General features: G+C 33.7%; 1 protein-coding gene across 8 annotated transcripts in view; it reads right to left on the bottom strand.

The window, feature by feature from the left end:
• LOC131030933 (SKP1-like protein 21) overlaps positions 1-27,094 on the bottom strand; it is a 47,327-nt gene that overhangs the window by 19,292 nt on the left and 941 nt on the right. For 6 of the 8 annotated variants that reach the window (XM_059219855.1, XM_059219856.1, XM_059219854.1 and 3 more), the window contains exons 3-9: positions 26,493-26,777; positions 26,171-26,362; positions 25,949-26,059; positions 24,365-24,443; positions 8,779-8,885; positions 8,453-8,631; positions 3,942-4,098 (exon numbers count right to left, since the gene is read on the bottom strand). In XM_059219855.1, coding sequence (XP_059075838.1) covers positions 3,942-4,098; positions 8,453-8,631; positions 8,779-8,885; positions 24,365-24,443; positions 25,949-26,059; positions 26,171-26,362; positions 26,493-26,777 — 1,110 coding nt within the window. The remainder of the gene's footprint in view (positions 1-3,941; positions 4,099-8,452; positions 8,632-8,778; positions 8,886-24,364; positions 24,444-25,948; positions 26,060-26,170; positions 26,363-26,492; positions 26,778-27,094) is intronic. The other 2 variants (XM_059219857.1, XM_057961978.2) reach the window with 1 other exon arrangement.

Raw genomic sequence — 27,094 nt, forward strand, 5'->3', positions numbered from 1 at the left:
GTCCTTACAACAACACAAATAAGATTTTGGCTATGTGTGGACATTTCCTCTCTTCTTTAAATCCATTTAGCACATTCGATTGCATGGTAATTTATGTTTTGTTTTGGTCTGCAAGTGGAGAAGATAAAAAGTAGGCGAGAATCTTGCGGAGCTGCAAGAGATGAGCGCTTATTCAAGATTTCCCACATTTGGATGCAGAGTTTCAGGCCTTCGTAAAGATTGTCCTTGATGAGGATGGTTTCTGCAGTTCTTAGGTTAAGCGTACACAGGAGTCTATTTTTGCAAATTTTATTGCTAAATTGGAACCGAGGGTTTATAAATGGGTATTTAAAAATAAATTCAAATCAAATGCTAGGTTGGAGGAGTACATGGCTAGGTTAGTGACAAAAGGTACTTTCATATTGAATGAGTTGATTTTTTGTGAGATTTTTCTCATATGGCTAAAGCTAAACTCTAATAGAATCCTTTTAACTTTTGTTGTTGCTTTAGATTCATAGGTAGAGAAAACAAATGTAAAAATAATTTTTCTACATGGACACTTTGATAGAGAATGTTATGAAATAGCTTGATAATTTTGTGAAGAGATAAGAGAACTTTCTCTATAAGTGAAAAAAATTGTTGTATGGTTTATAGCTATCACCAAGAATGTGAAATTAAAAATTGATAAAATAATGGAGTTGTTGGGGCGAATATCTGCAAACGTGGTATCTTGCAGTCTGTTTTGGAGTTGCTAGAGCGAATAGTGCTCAATGCTCAATGCTCATCTACAAAAGTTTTTGCAGTTTTTGACAAAATCGTGTTTGTTGCTCTTTGGAGGGTTTGTCGATTTTTCCTCAAAATCGTGGTTGTAGGGTTTTTTTTCGGCTCAATAATTCATGTGTGAGAGTTTTGTATTTCACGTGTGAGGGTTACATCAAATTGGACGGATTCTACTACTCTTGGTTATTAACATTCGGCAGATCCAAGAAGGGTCTCAGCAGCAACAGGGTATTCTGAAGGGAAGGGGCAGCCTTCTTTGCATTTGTGATCAAAAGACTTGCAATGTCTTATGTAGGATAGTGAGTACAATGACCATTAAAGGATGGTATTAAAATAATATTATATTATTTCTATAATGGTCATCTTAGTTGTCATCTTAAGTTATTTTTAGAGTCTTAGAGTTAGAATTGTATACAATGAAATTAGAAAGATTAAAACTATTGCAACACCATAAAAAATCCAACCACACAAACCCTAGTTTTACAATCAAGAATCCACCATACACCAATGAAAAAACCTAAAACATGCAAATTACAACAAAATAGGAAAGATTAAACCATTCACATGCTTAGTAGGGTTTGATCTCCATTGTTTCCCATCTCCATTGATCTTGTTTGATATATTTGCTCTTAGATTTTGTATGTGCACGAGAGAACGGATTGTGGTTGTAAAGTTGCTTGATCGCTTGATCGCTTGAAGGCTTGATAGACGCATTAGTTAGCGTTGATAAGGATGAGAGTATCCTCTTATATAGAGAACACTTTAAGAAATGGAAGGATAGGATTAAGGGGTGAAGAGATAAATGGTCGGCTAGGATTAAAGGGTGGGTAGAGAAAATAATAAAATAACACGAGGTAGTTAGGATAAAATGAAGAGATAAATGACAAGTGTCATGGAGGGAAAAAGTTAATGAATTAATTAAATAAATAAAGATCTATTTAATTAATAGAAGAAGTGGGACCAATTAAATAAATAAAATATTTATTAGGGAAAGAATAATTTAAATAAATAAAAATATTTATTTAAATAAGTAAAGGCTAGAAAAGAATAAATGAATTAATTAAATAAATAAAAATCTATTTAATTAATAGAAGGCTTAGGATAAAATAATTTAGTATATAAAAAATATTTATTTAATTAGGCTAGGACAATTTTAGGTGTCTACAAGAATAGCTTGTTGCTATTTTTAGCTTCTGTTTTAGCTTCAGTTAACCGATTGTTTCTTTTTAGAAACATCATCATGTAATCTTTATTTAAAGAGCCTTTGTCTCCTTTGTTTAATATCGATTATTTGAACAGGGTTGAGGATTCTACTACCATCAAGGGGTTATCCATTCTCTCATACCGCCTCAGCGGGAGCATCAAGTTGAGGAGAACTCTAATGAGGAGAGGAGAAAGCCAGTTCACAGGCTAGCTGGGATGGAAGGAAAGCTTGCAGAGATGGCGGAAGGTATTGCTGCAGTGGATAACAGTATGTCAAATGTGTTGAAGCATTTTGCATGGATTTAGCAATGGTTCTGTATAATGTGAAGGTTGTGTTCAGAAAAATTAATCTGGAAATATCTACTTTGTTCACGAATCCTGCCATTGCAAGTTAATGTGTTGTTCAGGCATAACAAAATGAGCTTGTCAAGCCTGGGTTTATGATCATTGATAGGCAGGATGGAGCTGCAGCTGATCGACATTGCTTTAGTGCCTATGCTTTTTGTTATAAGTTTTTTGTACTTGGTAGTAGTTTGTGGCCTCTCTATATACATAGTGTTGTAGACATTTTGCCAAATGTCATTTTGCTTTCTTGGGTGTGGGCCCATATAGAACCCACAGCTAATCTATCTAAAAAATAAAATATTAATAAACCACTGCAGCATCTTCACTATTTTAAATTCAGTAGTTTAAACCTGCAACAAATTGATTAATATTTCTTAAAACGTTTCTTATATACCATGTTACACAATTCATCTTGTATTTCATTTTAAAAACCCTAAGTACATCCTTTGCTCGAATTCAAACCATTTGTGTTTGTTAGATATAGCATTTATTTTCAAAAACTTAAATACAAACTTTCATGACTAAGAAAACCTGAAAATCCCTTAAGAGGATATTGATTATAGCAGCTCTAAACATGATCAACATGCAGCTTACTAATTACAATTCTGGAAATATATACAAATCAGATATACTTGATACATACTTGATGGTAAAGTGATAAAGAATTTGTCTAAATTCTATATGCAATGATACCAACCCTCCGCAATGGCTCAGACAGAATCTTAATGGGTAATGGGAGTTGTTTACTTATCATTTTACACTACTAACAGGAAAATATATAAATGCACAAACTTTTGTATACAAACATTATGATAAAAACAGATAATTTTGTTCAACTTCAAAGCCCTTTCCATGAAAAGCATTTGATGGAATTGTCAGCCACAGCATTACTTGATCAGTTGATTGCTAAGTCACAAGGTTCGAATTCGAATTCGAATTCGACAGCCATGAAATTCGGATGAAATTCGACAAGGGAAAAATTCGAAAATAAATTCGGATTAAATTCGCCTTCTATAATTTTGTTTATTTTTAAATAAATGTATACTTCAAATAAATTATCAGAATAGCGACCCTTGTTGGAGAAAATCCGAGGGCGACCCAGCAGTTGCAAACACCCATGACCCAATAGATACAAAGCATATACAAAGAATACTCACGACCAGCTGAGTTGTGTTTAGAGGCGGATAGCAGTGCTTTATAGAGGAAATTCAATTAAATTCGATTTTTTTTATAGAAGTTTGAAATTTGATTAAATTTGAACCTCATCCATGAAAATCGCCGTATCCTGTGACATAGGTTGATTGTATGCCTAGTGTTTTACACTTCAAACTTCTCAAGCTCTGAAAGCCACAAATATAAATGTATACAATTTATATAAAAACACTGTGATAATAAATGATAAGCTTGCATGGCTTAAAAGCCCATTCCATGAAAAGCATATATAATAAAAATATAGTAGAACAGAAAGAAAAAGTGTGGTAAATATCATTAACAAATATGCCATAATTTGTCAGAAATATATTCTGTGTTAGAGAAAAATGAGCACGTTGTATTTGTCAAATATTGCATTAAATAAATCAAACATTCCTTACATTTTATGAAAAATAACAGTATATCGCATGAGAGGAAAATACCTTATTTGCAAATCTCTTTATAGATGAATCACTGCTAAGAGAGCTTGGAAGATTTTTTCTTTGATCCTGACCTGAAGCAAGAATTTCTTGCATTCTTTCAGGCCAATCTGAATTTAACCTCCTTGCAAAGTCCTCAACCTCCCTGCAATAGTAAGATCTAGAAATCATATTTTAAAGTACTTATATATGTACTTATATGGGATTTGTTTAAGCTCTTTTCTAAAAGGTTGTGTGCAATTTGACTCTCCTGATACTATCAGACCCTATTCTGAAAATTTAAAAATAGCAAAATATTTGTAGTCCAATATTTATCTGAATCATTGTACATAAAACATTTCCATGATTACCCATGGAAGTAAATAAAGCAGCGAATTTTTGAACACACACACTAAAAAAGTATTCAATAAATGAGGACTCACAATATCATATTTATGTTTATAAAAAATCTGCAATCTCATGAGCTTGGTGTTTCCTTGTTCAGCCAAAGTTCATTAAGAAGAAAAATTGTTACCGTATTGTTTTTTATTTAAACAGCAATGTACAATATGTCAATTTGCTTGATCCCAGAGTCACAAAGGCACATAATTGCTGTTGCTAGAAATACACATTCTATGCATAATATTTGTTTTACATACTCACAAACAATTAGACTTAGTTTCCATGGGCTAATTCAAAAGAAACACACTCAATACTCACAGAAATAAAGATATTATTCCCCTAATGGATAGATAAGAAAGCAACCACCCCAAATTTGATAAAAAAGGACTACAAAAGATTGCATCCTGTTACAAACAAATCTTTGATGAGCAATGATACATCTTGAATAGCAGATATAATACAAAGTTTGTGATCTGCTTCTAAATTTAGGCATCAATATGCAGATGATCCATTTACATTATTTATAAATTAAAAAAAAAACAGATTTTAAAAAAATGATACCAAAACCACACATAAAGAGTCAAAGACGACAAAGAATAGCATAATAGTGCGCACACATAAAGATTAGAATTTGTAAACCTTTATCAGTTTGCCTTTAATACATCAAATGCTATGGGTCAGACCAAAAATACACTGTAAGATCACATGGGATAATGAAATGAAGATATGCATAGCATTTGAGCAGAAACATGAGTCTCTTAAGGGCTTGTACAGTAGTCACATCATGATTCAAGATTCAAAAATTCTCGTGAATCTTGCTAGTCTTCTGCAAGTCCAATTGATTCTCAAGTTCGACACAAGTTTACTTCAGTTGCTGTCAAATTCAAGTCAACTTGATGAGTTTCATTGACTTGTGATGATTAAATTGTCCATACAGTAGTGAATATAGCAAGCGATAACCAAAAAGTCATTGTATATATATATGAGAAAGATATCTCACCATTTCCTGGACCCCACATGCAACCTATTGTTATGCAACATACTATAGTGAAATCTGATGTGGAAGAAAGACTATCAAAACTTATTTACATGACCCACATTTACTTGAGTTGCTGTCAAATTGAAGTTAACTTGATGAGTTTCATTTAGTTGTGATAAGTGGATTGTCTACATGGTGATTAAAATAAATAAGTGATAAACCAGAAAGTTGTTGTAATTTGTAAAGGAGAAAGACACCTCACCACTTTGTGGACCCCACATGCAACCAACTATATGTATGTTACAATAGAGGGTATTATGGAGCTTGTTACAACAAGATCTAAGAGTTATGAGGTAAATGAGACTCGTAAATCCTATCAAAACTTATCTGCATCATGCATTGATCCCCAGTTGAGTAATGAAATACAAAGAAGATAGGGCATGTCTGCCTCATTGTGGCGGGAGTTACCAGATATATTTTTTTGCAAACAGTTATCTTTTTTATCCTTCTCTATTTACATAGCTTCTGAGCTATATACCTCAAGGGCATGATACTTTCCCAGAACCTCATAGTGAGGTGGATGAAGAAAAAAATTAGCTTTCTGATTCAGCAACTACGTTTTAACAACCTACTGAAACAATATGGAAACCATAGTATGGAGTTCAATGAAAAAGAATCCTAACTGGTAATAACCATGTACTTGTGATCCATTATCTTAATACTACTTATAAAATTTGAAGACATTTGTGCTCACTTCAAATATCTATTGCTTACGACAGAATTTGCATGTTTAAGTTTAGCCACATACATATTTTTTTTCCAATAAAAATAGTTTCTATCAGTTTAACTACAATCGAATCAAAGATTTGCTTGGTCCTACTCAATGTTGCTGGTTTATTTTTTGGTTTGGTAGTTCACCGATTTTTGGTCTAGGTTTATATGGTTAGATTGGCCTTATTACCATCCGCACGGAATATACACAAATAAATACCAAGCTGAGAACACAGCTGATAATTGATAATTAACTTTCAATTGTCAAAACATAAATGTTAGACATAAGTCCAAAAAAAATTGAAGGCCCTATGCTTCGTGTGGATTGATATTATTAAATCATACTTCAAGTATTGCCCTAGGTTCTTTTATAAATGAGTCTATTCCCAAAATTCTGACCACATTACAAATTTATGTCTTAGTCCTTCTTATTGGTATTTGACTGTGAAGTTGACTTTTACAACCTAAGAGTGCATAGCAGGCCTCGACATAAACTTGGAACAATTTGCATGATATTAGCAATTTGAACTGTACGTTTGGAAACTATAAGCTTCACTAAAGTTCAAATCCTCCTTACCTAATATTGTTAAATGGCAGGCCCAATCAATCTTTACATCTTACAAATTTCCTCATAGAATGTCCAAACACCTCACACCAAAAGAGCTTCCAAATGAAGCAGTGAACTTAGAATGCAAAGCTTCAACTCAAAGCCTCCTGCTGAGTCTACAAATCCAAGCTACTGTAGCTTTTCTTTGGAAAGGACAGCTTCTATAGATTATGTTATTGTTATTGCAGTGTAATAGCTTTTCGCTTTTTTTGTAAGATGCTTTCATGATAACGTTCTCTTAAGATTTCTTTTGTAAATTTTGTTATGTTGTTTTTCTTGATTTTGGCTCGTCAGGTTGCTCTTTCACAATATATTCTCCCTTCTAATATTTCCTCAATATCACATCTTTTTGGTTAAGAAATTAACTTCAATTTTCCTGACTGATGAATTTCATCCTCATAGTGGGAAAAAAAACAGAGGTACGTGACTAGAAACATCAAAGCCATGGAAACTAAGAATTTTGCAAGAGAAAGATACCAAACAAAAGGAGGCTTTGCCCACACCAAGCATGCAGATCTAGGCTGGACCCCAGTTGAACCTAGGCCAGATCCAGACGAGGATCAGAAATTAGCCCACACTAGTCCAGGTTCGGCCAGGGTTCCTGGCAAACCCAACTTTAGAGATCCTACTATTTGCTGTTTCATTATAAACAAGGGCACAATATACTCAAAGCTTTGTGAGGTACCCAGAACACTTAAGCTGAAAAGGAAGTGGTAAACCATAAAATCCAGTCATACCAAAAAGGGACATTGAGAATCCCTAACATGATCGACCATACAAATTAGGGAATGTGCTATCTGATATGCTAAAATAATCATAACTAATGTTCATGGATTGAAACTTCTACCACTAACTATTTAATATTTTAAATCGCCAAGTTTGTCAACCTCCTAAATGAAAACAGCAGTTCGGATGGTCATTATTGTCACTACAAAAAAAAAACATTCTGAGATTGTTGTTTAACTTTGATTAAAAAAATTGTGCAGATGTTTTCTCTAAATTACATATACTATCAGGAAAAGTAATTCTAACATAAACCTCACACAATCTGAGAATATCAAGTCACTTCCCAACTATTATGCAAGATATTCACTGAATACAAAGACATTAGTTCCACACTCATTTCTGTCTCTCACAGATGCACTAGCAATTAAAACCGACATTGTTGTCTTAAACTGGGACAACATTTTTGCACATTTCAGATAGGAATGATGCAAAAAATGCCAATTTGAAATGGCTTCCCATAGCTCACATCCCGATTATAAAAATCTACAGCTTGCTATGCATACAGAAAAAAGAGAAAGTGATCAATCAAAATGGCCTGTTCCTAAAAATGTGATACAAAAGGTATCATATCTTATTGCAAATATTAAAGTAACATAACATCACTTAATCTACTTTGTCATGTAAGTCATACATATCTCACTCAATGGGACAATTTATGAGCATCATATCATCAGTACAACATGCCATTTTGACTGGAATACATGCTAACTCAGTATGACTGGTACCAAAATGTGTGCAGTCATGAAAATATCTGGAAAAGATTATAAAGGTATAAAATAGTAAAAGTTCATAAAAGCCATAGGTAATGAAATCTAGTATAATACACTGTACCTATGCAATACATGAATCCAATTATCACTTTCCATACAATAATTATTTTATGTGCATGATTAGGATAGTGAATGCAATATGTTAGAATAATCAAGTACCACAAGCATAGAAATTATAAGATAGAGACAAATTATAGGAGAATGCAAATTAAATCAGTACCTGTCAAGTTTTTCCCTCATTATTGGGTCCAGTTCATCATCATTGTCAGCATCATCAAAGTCACCCGAAAATCTCTCATCACTAACTTCTTCAATTCCACATATATTATTTGTATTAGATGCAATAATAATGTTCTGAAACTCCCCATTCTGGTCAGGACTAATTGCTCCAGAATCGACCTGATGCATTGCATAAACATGAATATAAATTTATCATCATACTGAAATACCAGCTCTACTGTCTAGTTAGACTGCTGTTCTTAACTGCTACAGCCATGACACAAAGTACAACATCCATAAATTTTAAGCTTGATCAAAAGTAAAAACCTTTAAGGGGACCCCATTAACACTGCCTGAGATGCCATCTTTTGCCTGCTCTTTCTTTTTCCTATTCTTCTTCTTCTTACCCTTTCCTCCTTTACTTCCCTTTGAATCTGTATAAAATTCTTAATTAATAAAAAACTTTCATTGTATATATGCAAAAAAACATATTCCTCTAGAATCCATGCATGCTACAGTAGTAAAATACAGAAACAACTGAGAGAAAACTTCAGAATTTAATTATCCCTGAAGAAAGAAACCGATCTGTCTAATCTGTCAAAGAATAGAAATCTCTTCCAAAGTGCAATGACCTTTTGAGTTTTTCATGTGCCTTTTACATTGAATCCATCTGTGTCTGAGGCGATTCCCCATTCCTAGATAGACAGAACTAGCCACCCTATGTTTGTAACCTATTTGTCCATTGTTTAAGACCAGAGCACTCTCTTTCTTCTTGGATCAATCTCCATGTCTCTATACCAAGACCACTTGCTATATCAAGAGGAATGATCTTCATCACAAATTATGTGACCACCAAATCCAGCAACTATCTAGACCAGGAGCCATCCAGACCCTTCATGAATTACAGGCACCCAGTTTACTTGTCTGGGTGCATGTAACGAGACATCACTCATATTGTCTATTCACATATATGCTATGTTACCCGATCCACCTAGTGAATAGCCAGATCCAAAGTCCAGTTTGAACTGAATCTGTGGTCCAGTCCAGTTCCCCTACAGATTCTGGCAAGGCACATCCATGGAGAATTGAGTTTGTCCAAGACAAAACCAGGCTGTCCCAGGACAATGCCAGGGGACCCCACGAGGGATGCTGCCCCCAGACCATCACAAAGTTGTGGGACATGGATCCAAAGCATACTAACTTGGATGCTTCCACTTCCCAACATGTTGCAGTTGAGTAGTCCAAAAGCAAGCACACTTTTAGTGCAAGTGGCACTGACACTGCTTGTGGTTCCTCAAATGTTCGTACATCATCTAATGTCAATAATGATGATAACTTTGATGATTTGGAAAATCCAGATGAAGCTGGAAGCTGATTGTTGAATTTGATATTAAGTTTTTTTTAAATCGAACTTGAAGTTTGAATAATGAATATTTTATAACATTTATTATTTATGTTTTAAATGACATTCGAGTTTATGGTGGCTTTGTTGATTATATTCTAAACTTAATTCTTGCTTTTAGGCTGAAAATACATACAAACATTATTACAAACCTAAAATGAACCCAACCATTAAAAAAAATAATGGATACACAAACTTGATCTATGAACCCCAACCAGGATCCAAACTACAACCAGCAACTTAGCACATATGTAAAATGACTCATCACCCATAATCTTCACAAACATCTGTGTTTCAGCATCTTAAGTTTTGTTCCTTACCAGCAAAATTTATTTGTTATGTCTGGATTGGGTCCCTCAGAATCATTTCATTCTTGTTCGGAAAAGCACACCCCTCCTCTCCCATTGTTGATGAGGAAGAGAAAAAGGTAGGGTAGCCAACATATTTTATTTCCTGCTGGATCAAACCCCTTATAATTGTTGGCAAAAAGTTGGTATCAAAGAGTCATGTGGGAATTGGCTTTCAAAACATTTCAGTCCACTTTGCCAAATCCGGTTGGGTCACCTGTCAGTGGGATGAATCTTTATTGACTCAATGAGCACATCATCCCCTGCAGTTGAGTCAGTCAGTTCTACAGTCATATGACCAGCAACTTTTTGAATAAAATTTCAATTCCCTTAGCTGAATCAAGTTGTGTCAGTTCCATAGTCAGTAGACCGGTAGCTTTCTCAATTAACATCAACCACAAAAGGGATTATTGTTCACTATGTTTGAAAGACTGGACCAGCGGCATTCTCAATTCCAACATCAATAACCAAATGAAAACTGGTCTGACACCTTTCCTTTGCAACATCCATAATTCTACAATGTTCCATTAAAACAAAAGATACCAACAAAGAATTTTCAAATGTTGAGTGCAGGTGTAGCAGATTTCCTCAATTTAGGCTTTGGGAATTCAGTAATGTGAATATTTTCATATAATCATATATGTGCATATGGGAAAATGAATTAGCGAAATAACACCATTGTAACCATACATAATGTAAACTTCTATAATTGCTAACACAAATACAGAGAGAATGAACAACGAGATCATGATCCATACAAATATCACTCACACCATTACATTTGACATATCATAATGAATATAGATAACAATCATATATCACAACAGCTGCAGACCACAGGCTCTTTGATGTGCCTATAAGCAATAGTGTTTTAACTTTACATAAATAGTCACATATATAAAAATGCTAAAAGTCTCAATTTTTACAATATCTCCTTCATATGGTTTCCACAAATAAATTAACAAAACTGTAAAACACAAAAGATTCTTATTCCTAGTTGGAGCTTCAATTGTATACAATGTGCAGCATAATATCATCCATAAGGACCTGAACCTGATGATAAGGGGTACACAAGAATAAAAAAAAATAGATACATGTTGAGTGCAAATCACAACTGAAGGCCCATCTAGTTGCTCCATGAAAATGCTTTTTAATGTGTTTCTGAATATATTGACAAATCAAACATATTCAAGGGAAAAACATCCACTTCTTCCCCATTATACATGTCCCACAACATTACGGAGCCCTTGTGATCCCAACCTGTTCCTCTTCAGTCAACAAAAAAATTTACAAAAGTTCAATCTTTTCTAAGTAGCTGGACTGGTAACCTCTGAAAGTATATCAACGGATTGCTTTGCTCTAGAGAAACAAACATAGAATTATATCTATCCAGCTAATATCAGTAAGTAATGATTCACATCTACATGCTCTGATACTTGTATATTCTTTACCAAATCTGTTTGATAGTGTTGGACATCAGATGAAAGAAAGAAAGACATTATGTGATTGCCCAGAAACGGCTTAAGTAGATCAGACGAACTTAAAAGTCCACTAAGTGACATTAAAAATGCACTAGGCTATAAAAGTAACAAAACACAATAAACTGTAACATAGCTCAAAGTAAACCTGTAGCAAGTAAACCTCAAACCATAGAGAATGTTACAGTATCCTGAATTCAAGTTAGATAGAATTGGCAATTAAAAAGACGCAGACATGCAAACACATTTCAAATAATATAACCCAATTATGTCACAAAAGCACACTCCAGATCAGTAGACCTTTTAATTTTATTTAGCTAACCAGTACACATTGTGATGATCAATAAATGAGATTGTAAACTACATATTGGGTATGTCTATTATGGTATCTCTTAAACTACATATTGGGTATGTCTATTATAGTATCTCTCCATAGATATCTGCCTAACTCTTACCTTAATAACACATAGGGAGCCTCACATAAGTAATAATGTGTCTATTCTTGGAGCTTTATAACAGCTGGGGAACAGCGTCCAATAGATCATTATATTCATTGACTAACAATTATCACTCATTACATCAAACCATATCATTCCACACTAATCTTTCAGTGAATCTTGCAAGAAACCTTCCAATATATCCAAAAACTAAAAAGCATTCCATGAGGCCTTCAGAAAATGCTCGAGCAAATGTTCCAGGATACCGTCAGGGCAACCTTCCAAGGTACCCTTAGGGAAACCTTCTGCAAAATATATCGGAAACCTTTTAATGAGCTCCTAGGAAATCCTAGAAAACATATATAAGAAAGTATAAGTTCATTGCAACTAAAATATACTGTTAGAATGAATACATGGGGCTATTTAAGGTCAACAAAGAATGCTCAATAATGCCCTCTAAAATGACAAGAATGGGTTGGGAAAACAGTGGAATTCACAATAATAAACATCAACAAAAATCATTGCATGCAAGTTTAAAAAGACTAATTATCTGAAGTTGCCTTAGAGATAAATGGTCAGATTATTATTCTGAATACATGAAGGTATTTGAGACATTTAATGACCGGATGAGAAGTGAGGCCTGGTGCAATTAACCATGAATAGTTTCTTAGAATTCAAACTATAAATGGGTGCAATTAACCATGAATAGTTTCTTAGAATTCAAACTATAAATGGAATCAAAGAAAAACACCAAGATTATATTGACAAAGGAAGAAAAAATAAAAAATTATATAAATATTCCTAAAATAGGTCAAAGGGACTCGTGTACAGCCTACTATGATAGCACAAAGGGAAAGCGACTAAGAAATGTCCAAATACAGAAGCCTTTATGTTTAAGGAAATGCAAGAAGTGGATTTACAGGTTTACTAAGAAAAATATGTTCAATATAAAAAGGAAGTGTCCCTATAATATAGAGAATAGAGAAATGAAGTGCATCGGAGGAGAAAAGTGCATGCTCAAAGAAAAGAAAATCCCTTTTCCCGATAAAAATTGTTGGGAACTTGTAATGCTATTTGATGATGTTATATAGGAAATGGGTGAAAAAGAGTTGGCAAAGATACTCTCAGGAATCAGAAGTATGAAATGCTCTACCCAAAGAGAAAAGTTAGATTTTACCTCACATCCAAGGTTGATGAACCCTAGAGGAAGTCAAAAAGTTAGCCATAAAATTCTACTTGTAAGATCTGGGCTGAATTGAGGAGGATAGTTTTCCATCTATTTTAGCACCTGGGATTACCAATTTTGGGTCAAAAACTGTTCCCCATAGTTACCCAAAGATTCCTATGCTAACCCCTGATACTCATCTGACACAGAAACACATCCACGTCTTGAAGATACATATGGTTATGTCTCCTGAGCTAACATCTCTTATAAGTCAGGCAACCTCTTCAAAAAAAAAAATTGTCATGTGGTATTCTGTTTTCCTCTGCTGATAATTGTTTGAAGGGAAACATAACACACATAGACAATTATTTTTCTTGAAAACATAAGGATGTATTCTGCACAAGAGAATTTTTATCTTCAATGTCAAAAGCTATGTCACAAGGTTTGAGTCCGGCAGCCATTAAATTCGGATGAAATTCGACAAGGGAAAAAAGTTCAGAAAAAAATTCGTGATTAAATTCACCTTTATAAATTTGTTTTTTTAAATATAAATAATAAATCAATAAAAAATAAAACACTATTATATTAAATCTGAATACATTATAATACATTTTTAAAAATTATAATATAATATATTTAAAAATTTAAACAATTATTATTAATAAATATATTAAATTTTAAATGTTAAATAATGAATATATTATAATTAAAATCTAATTTAATTATTTTCAAATATTACATTTTAATATATTAAGTAAAAAAACATGGTTTAAATATAAAAATTTCATTCAATTATTATTAATAAATATATTAAATTTTAAATGTTAAATAATGAATATAATATAAGTAAAATCTAATCTAATTATTTTAAAATAATAAATTTTAATATATTTAGTAAAAAAAACATAGTTTAAATATAAAATACAAAGATATAAATTTTGTTAAAAAACAAAAAATAAAATAAAAAAATTAAAGTTGAGATATTAAATATTAAAACAGTAGCCACATCGCAAACGAACCCTAAAAATTAATGTTGAAATATTAAATATTAAACATATAGTCAATGTGTTCTTGTTTTTTGTGGATCGAGTAGAACAAGTTCGTGATTCAGCTCGACCAACTGCTAGAACAAGGAATGACCTCACAAGCTTTTATCTGTGGAAAAATCGTCATGAATAAATTGCAGGGCTATATGTGTTTGATTTCTTCTCCTCGGACTTGAAAGAAACCATTAAAAACATTGTTTTTAAAATATATTTTGTTACAAAAAATATGCTTGACCCATACGAATTTTACGCAAATGTAAACAAACTTTTTTTCACGTTTTAAAGTTCGCCAAATGTCAAGCCTCATGGCCGAAATTCGGCAAATGCTGTGACTGAGGTCAAAAGTAATACTAACAAGAAGAAAAAAATCAATTGATAAAGTGTGAAAAAGCATCACCTGGTCTTTTGTGCTAGTGAACTATAGCACTGCTTCATCAGCTTATACAAAAAGATGGTATAAAATATTAAATAATCATTTTCAACAATCCCTGGTATATCATTTTTAAAACCATAATTGACAAATTCAGAGCCGGCAATCACTTGGCAGACCCAAAAAAATATTCTAAAACTTGGACTTGGCAAAATTTTCAAACATTAAATAATGCATAAATATATACATAATTTTAAAAAGTGTGCATAAAATTGACTTTAAAAAGGCCATAAATAGTTTTCCTTCATGTATAGATTTAAAACAAGTTCAATTCACACCACAAAGCCATATGATTATTATTATTGGTAATAACATATCTGTATTAATAGTACACAAATTTCATCCACAGAAAGCATGGATCAAAAACAATTTCTAATTTTGCTAGTGTTCCATAGGTACATGTCCCACCCTAAAATTTGACATTTTCAGGGACAAGGACATCCTTGGGATGGCAAGATGTAAGAAAATTTCTCCCATGCCCACACCAAGAAAGACAAGATACATCCCCACAAGCTTTCCCTCAAAGAGGGCACATTTCTAGGGTGTCCTCCCCTAATGGAGATGTTGTGGGAATGGTAGGACGTCCCCTAAAGCCTCAAGGAACTCAACCATTCCCTCAAACATCCTAGAAAGTTGCAACCAACCCCCCCCCCCCAATGTTTGGCACTTCAAAAGGGATATTTTTAAAATGAACACTTTTTTGAAATTTGGGCTGCTAACCCTAACCCTAAGAGTCTGATGGGCCCCAACCACACCCACGACACTTAAAAAAACAGGAGTACTCAACTTCCCAAAAAACCATGGGCATGTCCATTAGAAGTTGCCCCTAATCCTTGAAAAATATATATACATAATCATCACAGACACCCTCAACTTTGGAAAACGTGGGATTAGTCATTAAAAATATCAAATTAGGCATTAAAACTGCCTAATTTATATGCAAACTTAGTGCCTAGGACACAATACCAAATAGATACACAGTGCAGGCATAGAGAGGATTATATATGTGAGTTTTACATTGTGAAACCACTTTAATCAGCAAAATCCACTGGCTTTTCCCATTAAAACCACTCCCTAACTGCTATAACTGCTAAAACTGCTGTTTATTGGGTTCAAATTGCAAGGCAGATAGAGCTTGTGTGAGGGTGATATATCTCCTTTAAAACTGTGACATTTGAGTAAGAACAGTGTGCCAAAACCACATTCAACACATTTAAACTGCTGTTAATCTTCAAAACAGTGGGTTTTTACCTGCCAAAACCACCCCACTCCTTGAAACCACAGGATTTTACCTACCAAAACCACTCTAAACCCAATCATAACACAGGTTTAAACCATTAAAACCGCTCTAAAACCAAAAACAACTCATGAATCAGTCAAAGCACAAATTGTTTTGTTTTTACAACTAGAAAAACTTAAGGAAACACGGGTGGGACATTTCCTACAAGCAAGGACATCTTTGCCCATGTTTTTGGTATGAGAAACATATCCTGATCCTCGAGACATGTCTCCCTGTAACTCAAATTATAAGAGACCTTCTAATTTTGTATTTAACTTTACTTGAGGCTCCTCTCAATATATTTTTAATCCCATTTCCTTAGTGCCTAATTTCCAAAACCCACAAAAAATGTATGATGGGAGTTTGGATTTTAAATTGACTTAATTTCAAAAAAAGGGACATTACACACTATAACACCTTCTTAAAGTGACTGTTATTCTCCATTATTTCTCCCTTCCTCCCTTCGTAAGTCAATGACTCTGCTCCCTTCTTGCTTTGTTGATCACACACAACACTCTTATGACATCTAATCCTTTTAGGTGCAATCTTATGATTGTTTAAAGAGTTGTCATACTTAATATATATTAAATGTATCAATGGTTATCCATCACTAAAAGTATGATTTGTTGATTGCCTGAACATGTAGTTGCTTCATTCCATCTTTCAAATTCGATACAAATCTAACAATAGTGAAAAGTAGGTATGTCTCTAAACCATTAAAAACTGTGTCAGCACTTCAAGTTATCATATATATATATAAATTAATTGTGTCAGTCATCATCCACAGAACAAGAACCACTCAAGGTATTATTTTCCAATCACCTGGAAATGTGTAATTGCTCTACTTACTTTTTCTGTCAAAAAATGGATATAATGCTGAGAAAAACAATTATATGCATTCTCTAAACATGAAAAAAAATCCATCTAACTAATTCAAGTATTGCATAGCAAGACATTAAAGTAAGTCAGAAATCTGATTAGTTCTTGATCGATAGAAAAAATATACGAACACAAATTAAGAGAATGATCAAGCAATGTCATATCCTTAAATTGTTTGTTAAATTTGATGTTAACATATTGATTCAAACAGCCTATTGTAACTCTGGTGCCAATCATGGCTTCTTCCTATCAACATATTGATGTCACAAGTGCTTATACTATTTTTTGACTATTCTAAGAATCTAAAGTAACATAGGCATATATCTTTCTGTTCTAGTAAACAAGAGGTCCTGAGGACAAGATGTTAATTAGTTACAATCGCTCACCACCACCCCAAACCCCCCTTTCAAATAAAATTTTGACTAGCTAAACTGAACATGTCCTTAAATCATTTGTTGATTTTGATGTTAACATATTGATTCAAACAGCCTATTGTAGTTAATTCTGGTGCCAGTCATGACTTCTTCCTACATGTAACTATTCTGTTCACACTGCTTGTAGCATTCATTACTGTCATAAGTGCTTATACTATTTTTTGACTATTCTAAGAATTTAAAGTAAACATAGGCGTATATCTTGCTCTTCTACTAAACAAGAGATAGTCCTGAGGACATGATGTTAATTAGTTACAATGGCTCACCCCCCCTTCCAAATAATTTTTTGGCTAGCTAAACTGAACGAGATATAAATAGCATTTAATTAAGCAAATATTAAATTTAGTACAATAATTGACAATTCCATCTTTAAGAATGTTGTAACCATACTTAAAACACCCATTCATCATGTTGTAAATATTCATTTGTGACATTTCACCCTTTTTTGTCTGTTTTAAATGTTGGTTTTGTGACCCAAATGTGTTTAAAACTATATTACATCAATCTTCCAGGACAGGGACAGCAAGGGATGAGAGAACATGTTTCTAGGACAGATTTTTTGCGAGGCCATTTTTTAAGGGACCGCTATCAAAAAATTGAGTCAATTTTAAAATATAGGAAATTTCAAATACTCATATGATAACATTGATAAGGTGTTTGTCATATTCATTATAGAGCCTTAATACATAATATTAAAGCTTAACATAGATTTCAGAAGAGAATCAACACATTGCTTTCATTGTCAATGTGCAGGTATATCATCTAAAAATTACAACAAAATAGCCAAAGGAGAGTTTCAACAAGAAAATGACAAAAACATAGAAAATTTGTCAAAACCAAGCATCTGCTAACACTACATCAAAATGGAAGTTTGAATCTAATCGCTGCCACTATGAGGGACTACCTCATCCAATGAAACCCCAACCAATCCCTTATGTGCCTCCTCCTCATGAACTTGTGTAGCATCTTTTGGATCAGCATCCCAAGGTGTGGCTAGAGTTTATGGGACAAGAGAACATGTTTCTAGGACAGATTTTTTGCGAGGTCATTTTTTAAGGGACCGCTATCAAAAAATTGAGTCAATTTTAAAATATAGGAAATTTCAAATACTCATATGATAACATTGATAAGGTGTTTTTCATATTCATTATAGAGGCTTAATACATAACATTAAAGCTTAACATAGATTTCAGAAGAGAATCAACACCTTGCTTTCATTGTCAATGTAATTACAACAAAATAGCCAAAGGAGAGTTTCAACAAGAAAATGACAAAAACATAGAAAATTTGTCAAAACCAAGCGTCTGCTAACACTACATCACAATGGAAGTTTGAATCTAATGGCTGCCACTATGAGGGACTACCTCATCCAATGAAACCCCAACCAATCCCTTATGTGCCTCCTCCTCATGAACTTGTGTAGCATCTTTTGGATCAGCATCCCAAGGTGTGGCTGGAATTTATCTATCCTAAAGTTGTAAGGCACAATGCATAGCCACCAACTTCTTCAATCATCAGAGGATAAGCCTATTCCTCTTGACTAAGTAGACGAAGTTGTATGTGGACCAATTATTCTTTGCAAAAGAGGAACTAGCAACCTATGAAAGGAGGCTAGTGGCAAGCATCCCCAACTCTAGTGCATCCTTGCCATGCCATGTCCACCATCTAATCAGGTCAGTTTGAGTGAATTTAGCTCTACTTATCTTTGCTTTTGGGTTGCTCAAAGTTGGACCGCTAAGATTAACAAAGGCTAGCCACTGCATTCAAAGTAAAGTAGAATGCTCGTCAATATACATCTTTCAAAGGACCTCCATAGACCCTTCTTTCATCTCTTCATCATTAGATGGAGGCACCTTGTTGCATTCCATTTAGGATTTAGAGCATAGGCTACCATATAAAGCTAAGTATTCATAATGTTCCACAACCATGTCATAATGGGTCTAATATGTTCTTCACAAAACCCAAATTAGGATCCCTGCTATGAATGCCTTGCTTCATCTATCCAAGCATGTTGTCAAGGTCTCATAAATCTCTCTATGATTAGAATATCAATATGTCTCATGAATTGTACAATAGGTGAGAGGAAGAAGCAAACAAAAATTAAAATTTTCAAAAAAGATTGACTCAAAATCAAAATGACAGAAAGAAATCATATTGATATCCATAAATGACCAAAAATAGGCCAATGAAACTCGAGAGTACATCAAATTACAATAGAATGTTCTATGAAGAGAAACCTAGAGAGGTCCACAAAGGGGAACAACCAGAAACAAAACTTCAATACTATTGGGGACCACCAACATGGGGTCAAAAAAACAATACAAAAAGCTAAGTAGGTGGCACAAGAACCTCAAACAACATAAGCCCCTCTAAAAATCAAATCTAACACCTAAAGGCCGAAGTAACTCTCATAGTAGTGAAGCAGCGTGTAATGTGTTTGTCCCTATGGTTGGGGAATAGGCCAAAGAAAAATAGATATCATTGCAAAGGAATCGAACAGCACAACCAAGAAAAAGTAGAAGCATGTTTCTAAGGAGGAACATGTTGGGGCAAAAGTTGTGAGAAACATCATCTCGCAAGTCTATCCATGTCTATGTGTGAAATATCAATATCTAAGTGTCATTTAGAGCCACTAGTCTCCTAAATGAGTTGGAGGGAAGTGGTTATCAACCTAGGGGCTGAAATAGTGAATGCTATTACAAAGAATGGCAATGATTTTCAAAGTTAGAAACATTAATAAATTAATAGTTTAATAATAAAAAACATAGTTTGCAAACTTTGCAAGTACTCTCCGAAAAAAACATGTGAAAAATGCTTTTTACTTGCGTTGGCACTTTTACATATGTTTTTCCTATGTCTATAAAAACTCGTGAGTTAAACTTGTAAAACTTCACAAAGCAAAAAAATTCCATACATTTTCTCTTTTGAGATGTCACATTTTAATTTAATACATTTTGAAATTGAATTTTGCAAAAAAATATGTTTTTTTAAGAAAATTTAATTATTAGTACTTTCAAAGTTGCTGAATTTTTTTGGGGTAATTGTCGAGTTTTTGCTGAGCTGAAAATTTTGGTCTTGAAGAATACTCTCTGAGTCTGAGTCTGCAAACTATGATAGAAACAACAATTGCCTTACATGGGCCACTAATCATCATCGAGAAGCTTTTGTTTCCAGCTTTTTTCTTTCTATCGTATTTGTCTCTAGCCATATACCCCACTTTGTATTAACCATTGTTAATTGTGGAGATTTCTGCACCTCAAACATCCTCTCTAACAAAATAAAGTAGCTAGCATATCTAGTATCCACAAGATTAAGGAATTCCTTGCTCAAAAAAGTCTTGAAAAAAGTAAGTGAAGTATAATCATTGCAAATAAGCATACATATGCCTCTAGCTTCTACCTCCACTCCCTGCACCCAATCTATCTTCCCGATACCTTTCAATACATGAACACAACATGGGGTCCAAAAACTGTGCTTGTAAGCAGCCTTCACCATCAAGCTATCTAACTTACATGGATGGGTTGCATCAATCACCACCTATAAAACATTTGAGTGCCCAACCTCCTCAATGACATAGTTTAAAATTTAAAATTAGAAGTTTGCATCTTTCCTCTTTTGACAATGATATTGATTAGTCAATGTTTAATATCAATCCACTAGTCCATAATGAATCATTATAAAGCAACCTATCCTTATCCAAGTTTGATTCATTTTCCACATCACCACACACACCTTAGATTATTATCTATTAAGAAATCTAGTATGTAATCTATTCTCCAAGGGTGCAAATGAGGGACCAACAACAATTGCATCTTTAAACATTTGTTTGCAATAAGGAAAACATGCCATACAAAATGGTATGGGACAGAAAAAATCAAAATAATTGTAAATAGAAGACTCAACCACTTGCCATGAATGCATACTGAACATCCCTGCAACACTAGTATCCCTTCTCTTTCCTTTGGTAGAGCCCTCAGATCCACAATCAGGACAGATAATAAGATATTAGTTTGCATAGCCTCTATTGGACTTCTCTGGTTTCTTGCCTCACCCTCCATGTACAACCTAAACACCTTGGCCTTTTCAACTAAGATTATTTCTCACAAAGTTTTATCCCCTATTCCAATTATGAACCAAAATTGAGAGTAAACCCTTATGTAGCAGCCCCTATAATCCTTGTTGCATAACTGACATAGCCATATTCTACTCTTCACTAAAAAGAAATGTCTTTGTCTGTGGCAGTTGCAAATTCTAAAAAGGGTTTATGAGGATTAACTGGACCCTTTGCATATGTCTTGAGAAGTTCAGAAAGCATTCAAATGGCTTATTTGAACTCACAATCCCTAAAACACTTTTCCTCCCAGAAGAACCCCTAGCAATACCTCTAGGGCCTCTTTGTTGAATTTGAACCTATTCACCCTAACAACCTTCATTGTTGCTCATAGTTTTTTTTGTTGAAAACTCAAAACATAGCTGCAACTGAAAGCATAAAACAAAAATTCCTCTCTAAGTGTTTGAAACTTTGAAAAAAAAAGTGAAAGAAATTGTGCACATAAACAATGCATATACTTGAAATGATGTAATTTTTAAAGTTCACTTGCCTTCTTCTCAATGTTTTTTTTCTTCTCCTCTTACGGTTGTTCTCTTTTTTATTTTTTGTCTTCTTCTCAAAATGTAAAATGGCAAAATGAATTTGTTTTTTGTTTATAGTCGTTAATGTAATTAAGTTTAAGGTTGTTGTAAATGGGTGTCGAATTCCTTATGGGTCCGGTCCATCTACCCCTTTCTTTTATTTTTTGTGTTTTTTTAATCTGATGTTTTCTTTTTGCTTGGGTTGTGCTAGCCAATCCCCAACTAGGTGGGTAGCCATCCCCTATCATTTCCTCACAAGGACATTTCTTTTTTTTGCTTCTAATTGATGATGTTAAAAGGACATTTCGACCCATCCCTACATCCTCAAAATGTTTCCGCTAGGGGATGGGATCTAAAAGCATAGGAGACATGTCCTTAGGATAAATAGGTTTAAAGTTTAAACCAATTAAATGCAGAAAAATCTCTTCATTATCATAAAAATGCACATACATGTCAACTACAAAAGAAAGAGGAGAAGATTTGAGCTCAAATGGCAAACGTGTGTGAAAGTGTCAAAAGTTCTAACGCAGCACCCTTTGGCCAAATTTTCAAAATTATCACAATTCAACAAAAATGTACAGCGGTGAAGATTCATGCTAAACAAAATGGTGCAAACAAATTTCCAAAAAATTGAGGGTTGCTCAAAATATATAAATGAATTAAAGAAAAGGAATGACATTTTGACAAGTTTAGCACAAAAGAACACCAATTTGTACATTTTAGCAAAAATGCACAAAGGGCCATAGGTGCATATTGGTGCACTTTTGTCAACTTAAGTGAAAATTGAAAATTGTATTAAGTGAGAAAATGGCACAGCTGCCTGCCAAAACAGAAAAAATACTGTCAAGGCACACAAAAAAGACCATAACTTTGCATCTAGATTCCCTTTTTCATCTTCTTTGAAGCAATGGAAGGCTCTTTTCACATACAAGATGGTCAAAACAACATTTGAACAGAGTGAAAATGTGCGAATGGGAGAGAGGAGCACCAAGTGAAAGTGTGCATGTATGGAATGCAAGAAGCTCCACTAGCACACCAAAAAGCCAAAACATCAACTTTTTCAGATTTTGATGAAAATTTAAATGCAAAATAAGCATTTTTATCCCAAATTGTTAGTGTGAATGAGTTTTGGTTACACTCTACAAATTCAAAGTGCAAAAAACAATTCACCAATGTGTTGAGTCGAGTAAAAAACCAAAATGAAAGAAAAAAAATAAATAGTTAAAGTTACTTTAGGTGGAGAAAATGCACCAAATGGCAATTTTGGCAAAAAAAAGCCAAAATGCCACCACAATGTGTCAGCATGTGGTAGCATTGAAGTTATAAACCTTTTTTTAGTGCCAAAAGTACCAAATACTGCAAAAGCTATTTTTGATAGCTACAAAATGAAATAATAATGGTTTTGTTCCCAAATATAAACAATGGATGAAATATATTATCAAGAATAAGTAAGTTGTTTCATGGTGTTCAAAGTATACAAGGTACACTTAATGCAAAACTTTAAAGTTCAATATCTTCAAGTGCATGCAATGAAATTTTGCTTTATATAAATTTCATTGTCTCCATTTGATATTGTCTTATGTGAATGAATTCACTTATTCAATTTAAATTATCACTAATCGCAAGCTTTGTATTTTGATTTTTGTTAATTCAAGTTTTTGTAGCCCTGCATACTAATACTTAAGTACATTAATTTATGCATTTTTGTCTTGTTTGGATAATCAAAACCTTCAATTTAACTCTTTGTGCCCATACTTTCTAATGTCGGCAATTTAGCTAGAAATCATGTGTGTTGTGTTATAATAGGTTAGCTTACTTGTAAAGCCATAAAAGATACAAAATCCCTGTTTATCTGTAGTTAGATGTGGCAGATTAGTTTGCCTTCTATTAGATGTTGAAACTCCCAAAAGCAAACTTGTACACATTTAGAAAGTTGAAAATTTGTCCATAAACTAGTCTTCTAAGATTTTAGTTGAATTTTTATTTTAAAAAAGGGCTTCCCCCTCTCCTATGGAGAAAAGTTTTACCTTAGACGCGTTCTGTTTTGTGTTGTCCTAAAAAGGACAAATTATAACACTAACGTCAAAATTAATACATTGTTTCCAAAAAAAAGATTAGCACGTTAAGAAAAATAATATCTTCATACAATATCAATATTTTAGTACAGTAAGAAAACTTATTATATCCTCCCTCATCAGATTGCTTTTCTATTTAACCATTCTTGTTCAATGGAAAAACTTAAGCTAATTATTCCAAACCATCCGAGGAACAGATTTTCAATGTGATCTAATAAAATCAACAGGTCATTTATATCATTTGCCATCCATGGAACGAATTTCAAATGCAATATCCCACTTTAGAACAATCAATACAATATATAATACCTCCATCACTTCCATTTATGAATAATAATAGATCTTCAACTGATCGCTCATCAGCATGCTCTTCCTCTGCTTCAATGTTCTAAAAAAACATATAAAGCAGTAATCAGTAAGCTACTATATGGCAATATATGATAAGCCTCACTACTGAAGAATTAACATATTGCATGCATTGATAAAGCCAAGCAAATAATCCCCTAGATTACAGTGTAAAACTACAAGGAATCCAAATTTTCTACGGGCATCTTGAGACAAGTCTCAGAGACTTTGACTGAGACTACAGCATACGTTCAATTCCTCTGACCTGTGGTTTTGGTTAAACTATTGATATAGAGTATGACTACAAATAGTTTACCTTGAGTTAATTGCTAGAATTAATTTCCAACTTGCATGGAGGTAAAATAGAACTAGGTCCTCTGTACAGGGGGGCAACCTCAAATAGTAAAGAGCTTCCACTTGATATATTAGGCACGATATTATCAGTGAATAATCAGCTAACCTAAACAAGGGTTAACAATGGCGATATCCATAAAAATGCTGGTAAACATTGACAAGACTGCCAATAATGAAGTACAACATTCTCATAGCATCAAGCTGGTGAGATTCCATTAATGAGAAAAAATAATTAGGAAACATATTCCTTTAACAGAGAAAAAATCAATGGAATGACAATTAAATTTCTTAAATGTTAAGAAAATGCAAGTCAAATGAACAGTGAATTTGAAATATTTAATTCTTGAAAATTCAAAATGTTTGAGATAATGTTGAACCAAATAAGATCAATCTTATACAACCACAAGTGAATGGATCTCTTAAGAGAGACATTCAAGAAGAAATGAAATAGACACTCTGAACTTCAACTCTATGGATGTAACGCAACAATATGGTAACTATTGGTGTAGATAGAATTGAACTAGGCTTTGCTATCTATCATAGTGGTCCAGTGGATCCGACAATCCACTAACCAAAAAATCTAAGAGAAATATGAAAAAGACACGAGGGATATATAAGAGACAATATTATCAACGAACATATGCAAGGATTGAGCAATGAAATGCCCAAATGAATGCTGTTGTACAGTGACAAGACTAGCAATAACGCAATACAAGAATCTCCTATCATCACAACGCTTACAAGGTCAAAGTCAATCAACCAATGAGAATTAACTTGGAATGTTTAATGCTTAAGAAATCAAATATGTCAAATCAATGTAGTGCCAAGTAGGAACAATCATAGAGAACCCTCAGTAAATGGGTCACAAGCAAAATCAAATATACACTATGGACTTCAACTCCAAATGTGTGAAGCACCAAAAAAAGTAACCTAGGGTGCAGGCCTGGAAATGGTACACTAGGCATGACTGAACTGAAGTGAGTTTTGGTATCAATTATTTTGGATTAGAATAATCACTAACCAAAAATTTCAAAGCCAGTCAATATTAATGGTTATGAAATGCACAATAAATTTATAAAATAGTCAATATGAAAAAACTTCTGGCAGACAAATCGTCACTTAAAGTGTTTATGTGTCAACACAGAATATAAGCATATTCAACAGTGCACGGGCAGAAGTACCAGCAATTCTGACCTTCAATTTTGCTTTTTCTTTCAACTCTTTTCTTTTTCTTGCATACAATCGATTCAAGAGTCTAATGCGAGGATCATCAGTAGTATTTTTTAAAGGCTCCAACTTCTCCTCCTAAATGCCAAAAAGATATTTAGAATTCAAATAACAAATAATATGCAATTCCAAAAATATGCCACCATGGCAACCTAGAAAGCACAAATTTTAAGTTTGAAAACAGCCCACCTCTGTGAGATCATCTGGCAAATGAAATGTTTCTCGAATCTCCTCTGGTGTTTTACCTTCAATCATCCGGGCAAGTGCCCGACTTGTTAAATCAACCAAAGGTTTCATCTGTAGGCTGTCAGCTGCAGAAGTCAGCTCACATAACCTCTTTGTATCTAGACGAATAAACTTCTCATCGAATAGCTTCCGTTCCTGAAGTACAATGCGAATGAAAGTTTAAAACCACTTTAAAAGAGCCGGAGTATTTACAAACAAAAAATTAATTCCAAAATAGAAAAGTAACAGAAGATTTGCGACGTCATTGACTCATTACCACTCATACCTTGTTTGAACGACCCAATACTTGATGAAAGCGGCAATATTCTAGAATCTGCCTCAGGATGCTTGAATTAACCTGGGATGGGAGAATAATTGCAAAACTTTTTGAAGAACCTAATCCCTTTTGCAAAATTTCTCGACATATCAATGGGCATAACATTACAACTTCTTGCTCCACCTCTTGAATGGAACCATCAGCAGTTTGTAGCCAGACAAAGGACTTAGCACCTTGTAGAGAACTTCCAGGTAGCATGCTTTTAGTGGCATTCAACATAAGATGGTTTTCTTCCTATGAACCAATTGACACGTGAGTTTTGATTTGTAAATGATAAGGCTTTTGATGTCCTCACAAAACAATTAAATTTTTATGACGGTAATTATCATGCATAATGCATTGCTTGCATTCGTTAGCAATCAATTGTATGCCATAAATGACAACCTAAGATTGGTTGGGAACGCCAACTAGAAGTTTTAGATCCACTAGGTTCATCACAATAAAACAAAAAAAGCGATTGGTTGCAGTTAACTACATCAAGCTCAACGTGTTCTTGAAAATAACATTCAGCTCTTATTCTCAAACCAATTGAGACTGAGGGCAAAATCCAT

Source organism: Cryptomeria japonica, chromosome 4 (genome assembly GCF_030272615.1).
Source record: "Cryptomeria japonica chromosome 4, Sugi_1.0, whole genome shotgun sequence".
In the NCBI taxonomy this organism is placed as follows: Eukaryota; Viridiplantae; Streptophyta; class Pinopsida; order Cupressales; family Cupressaceae; genus Cryptomeria; species Cryptomeria japonica.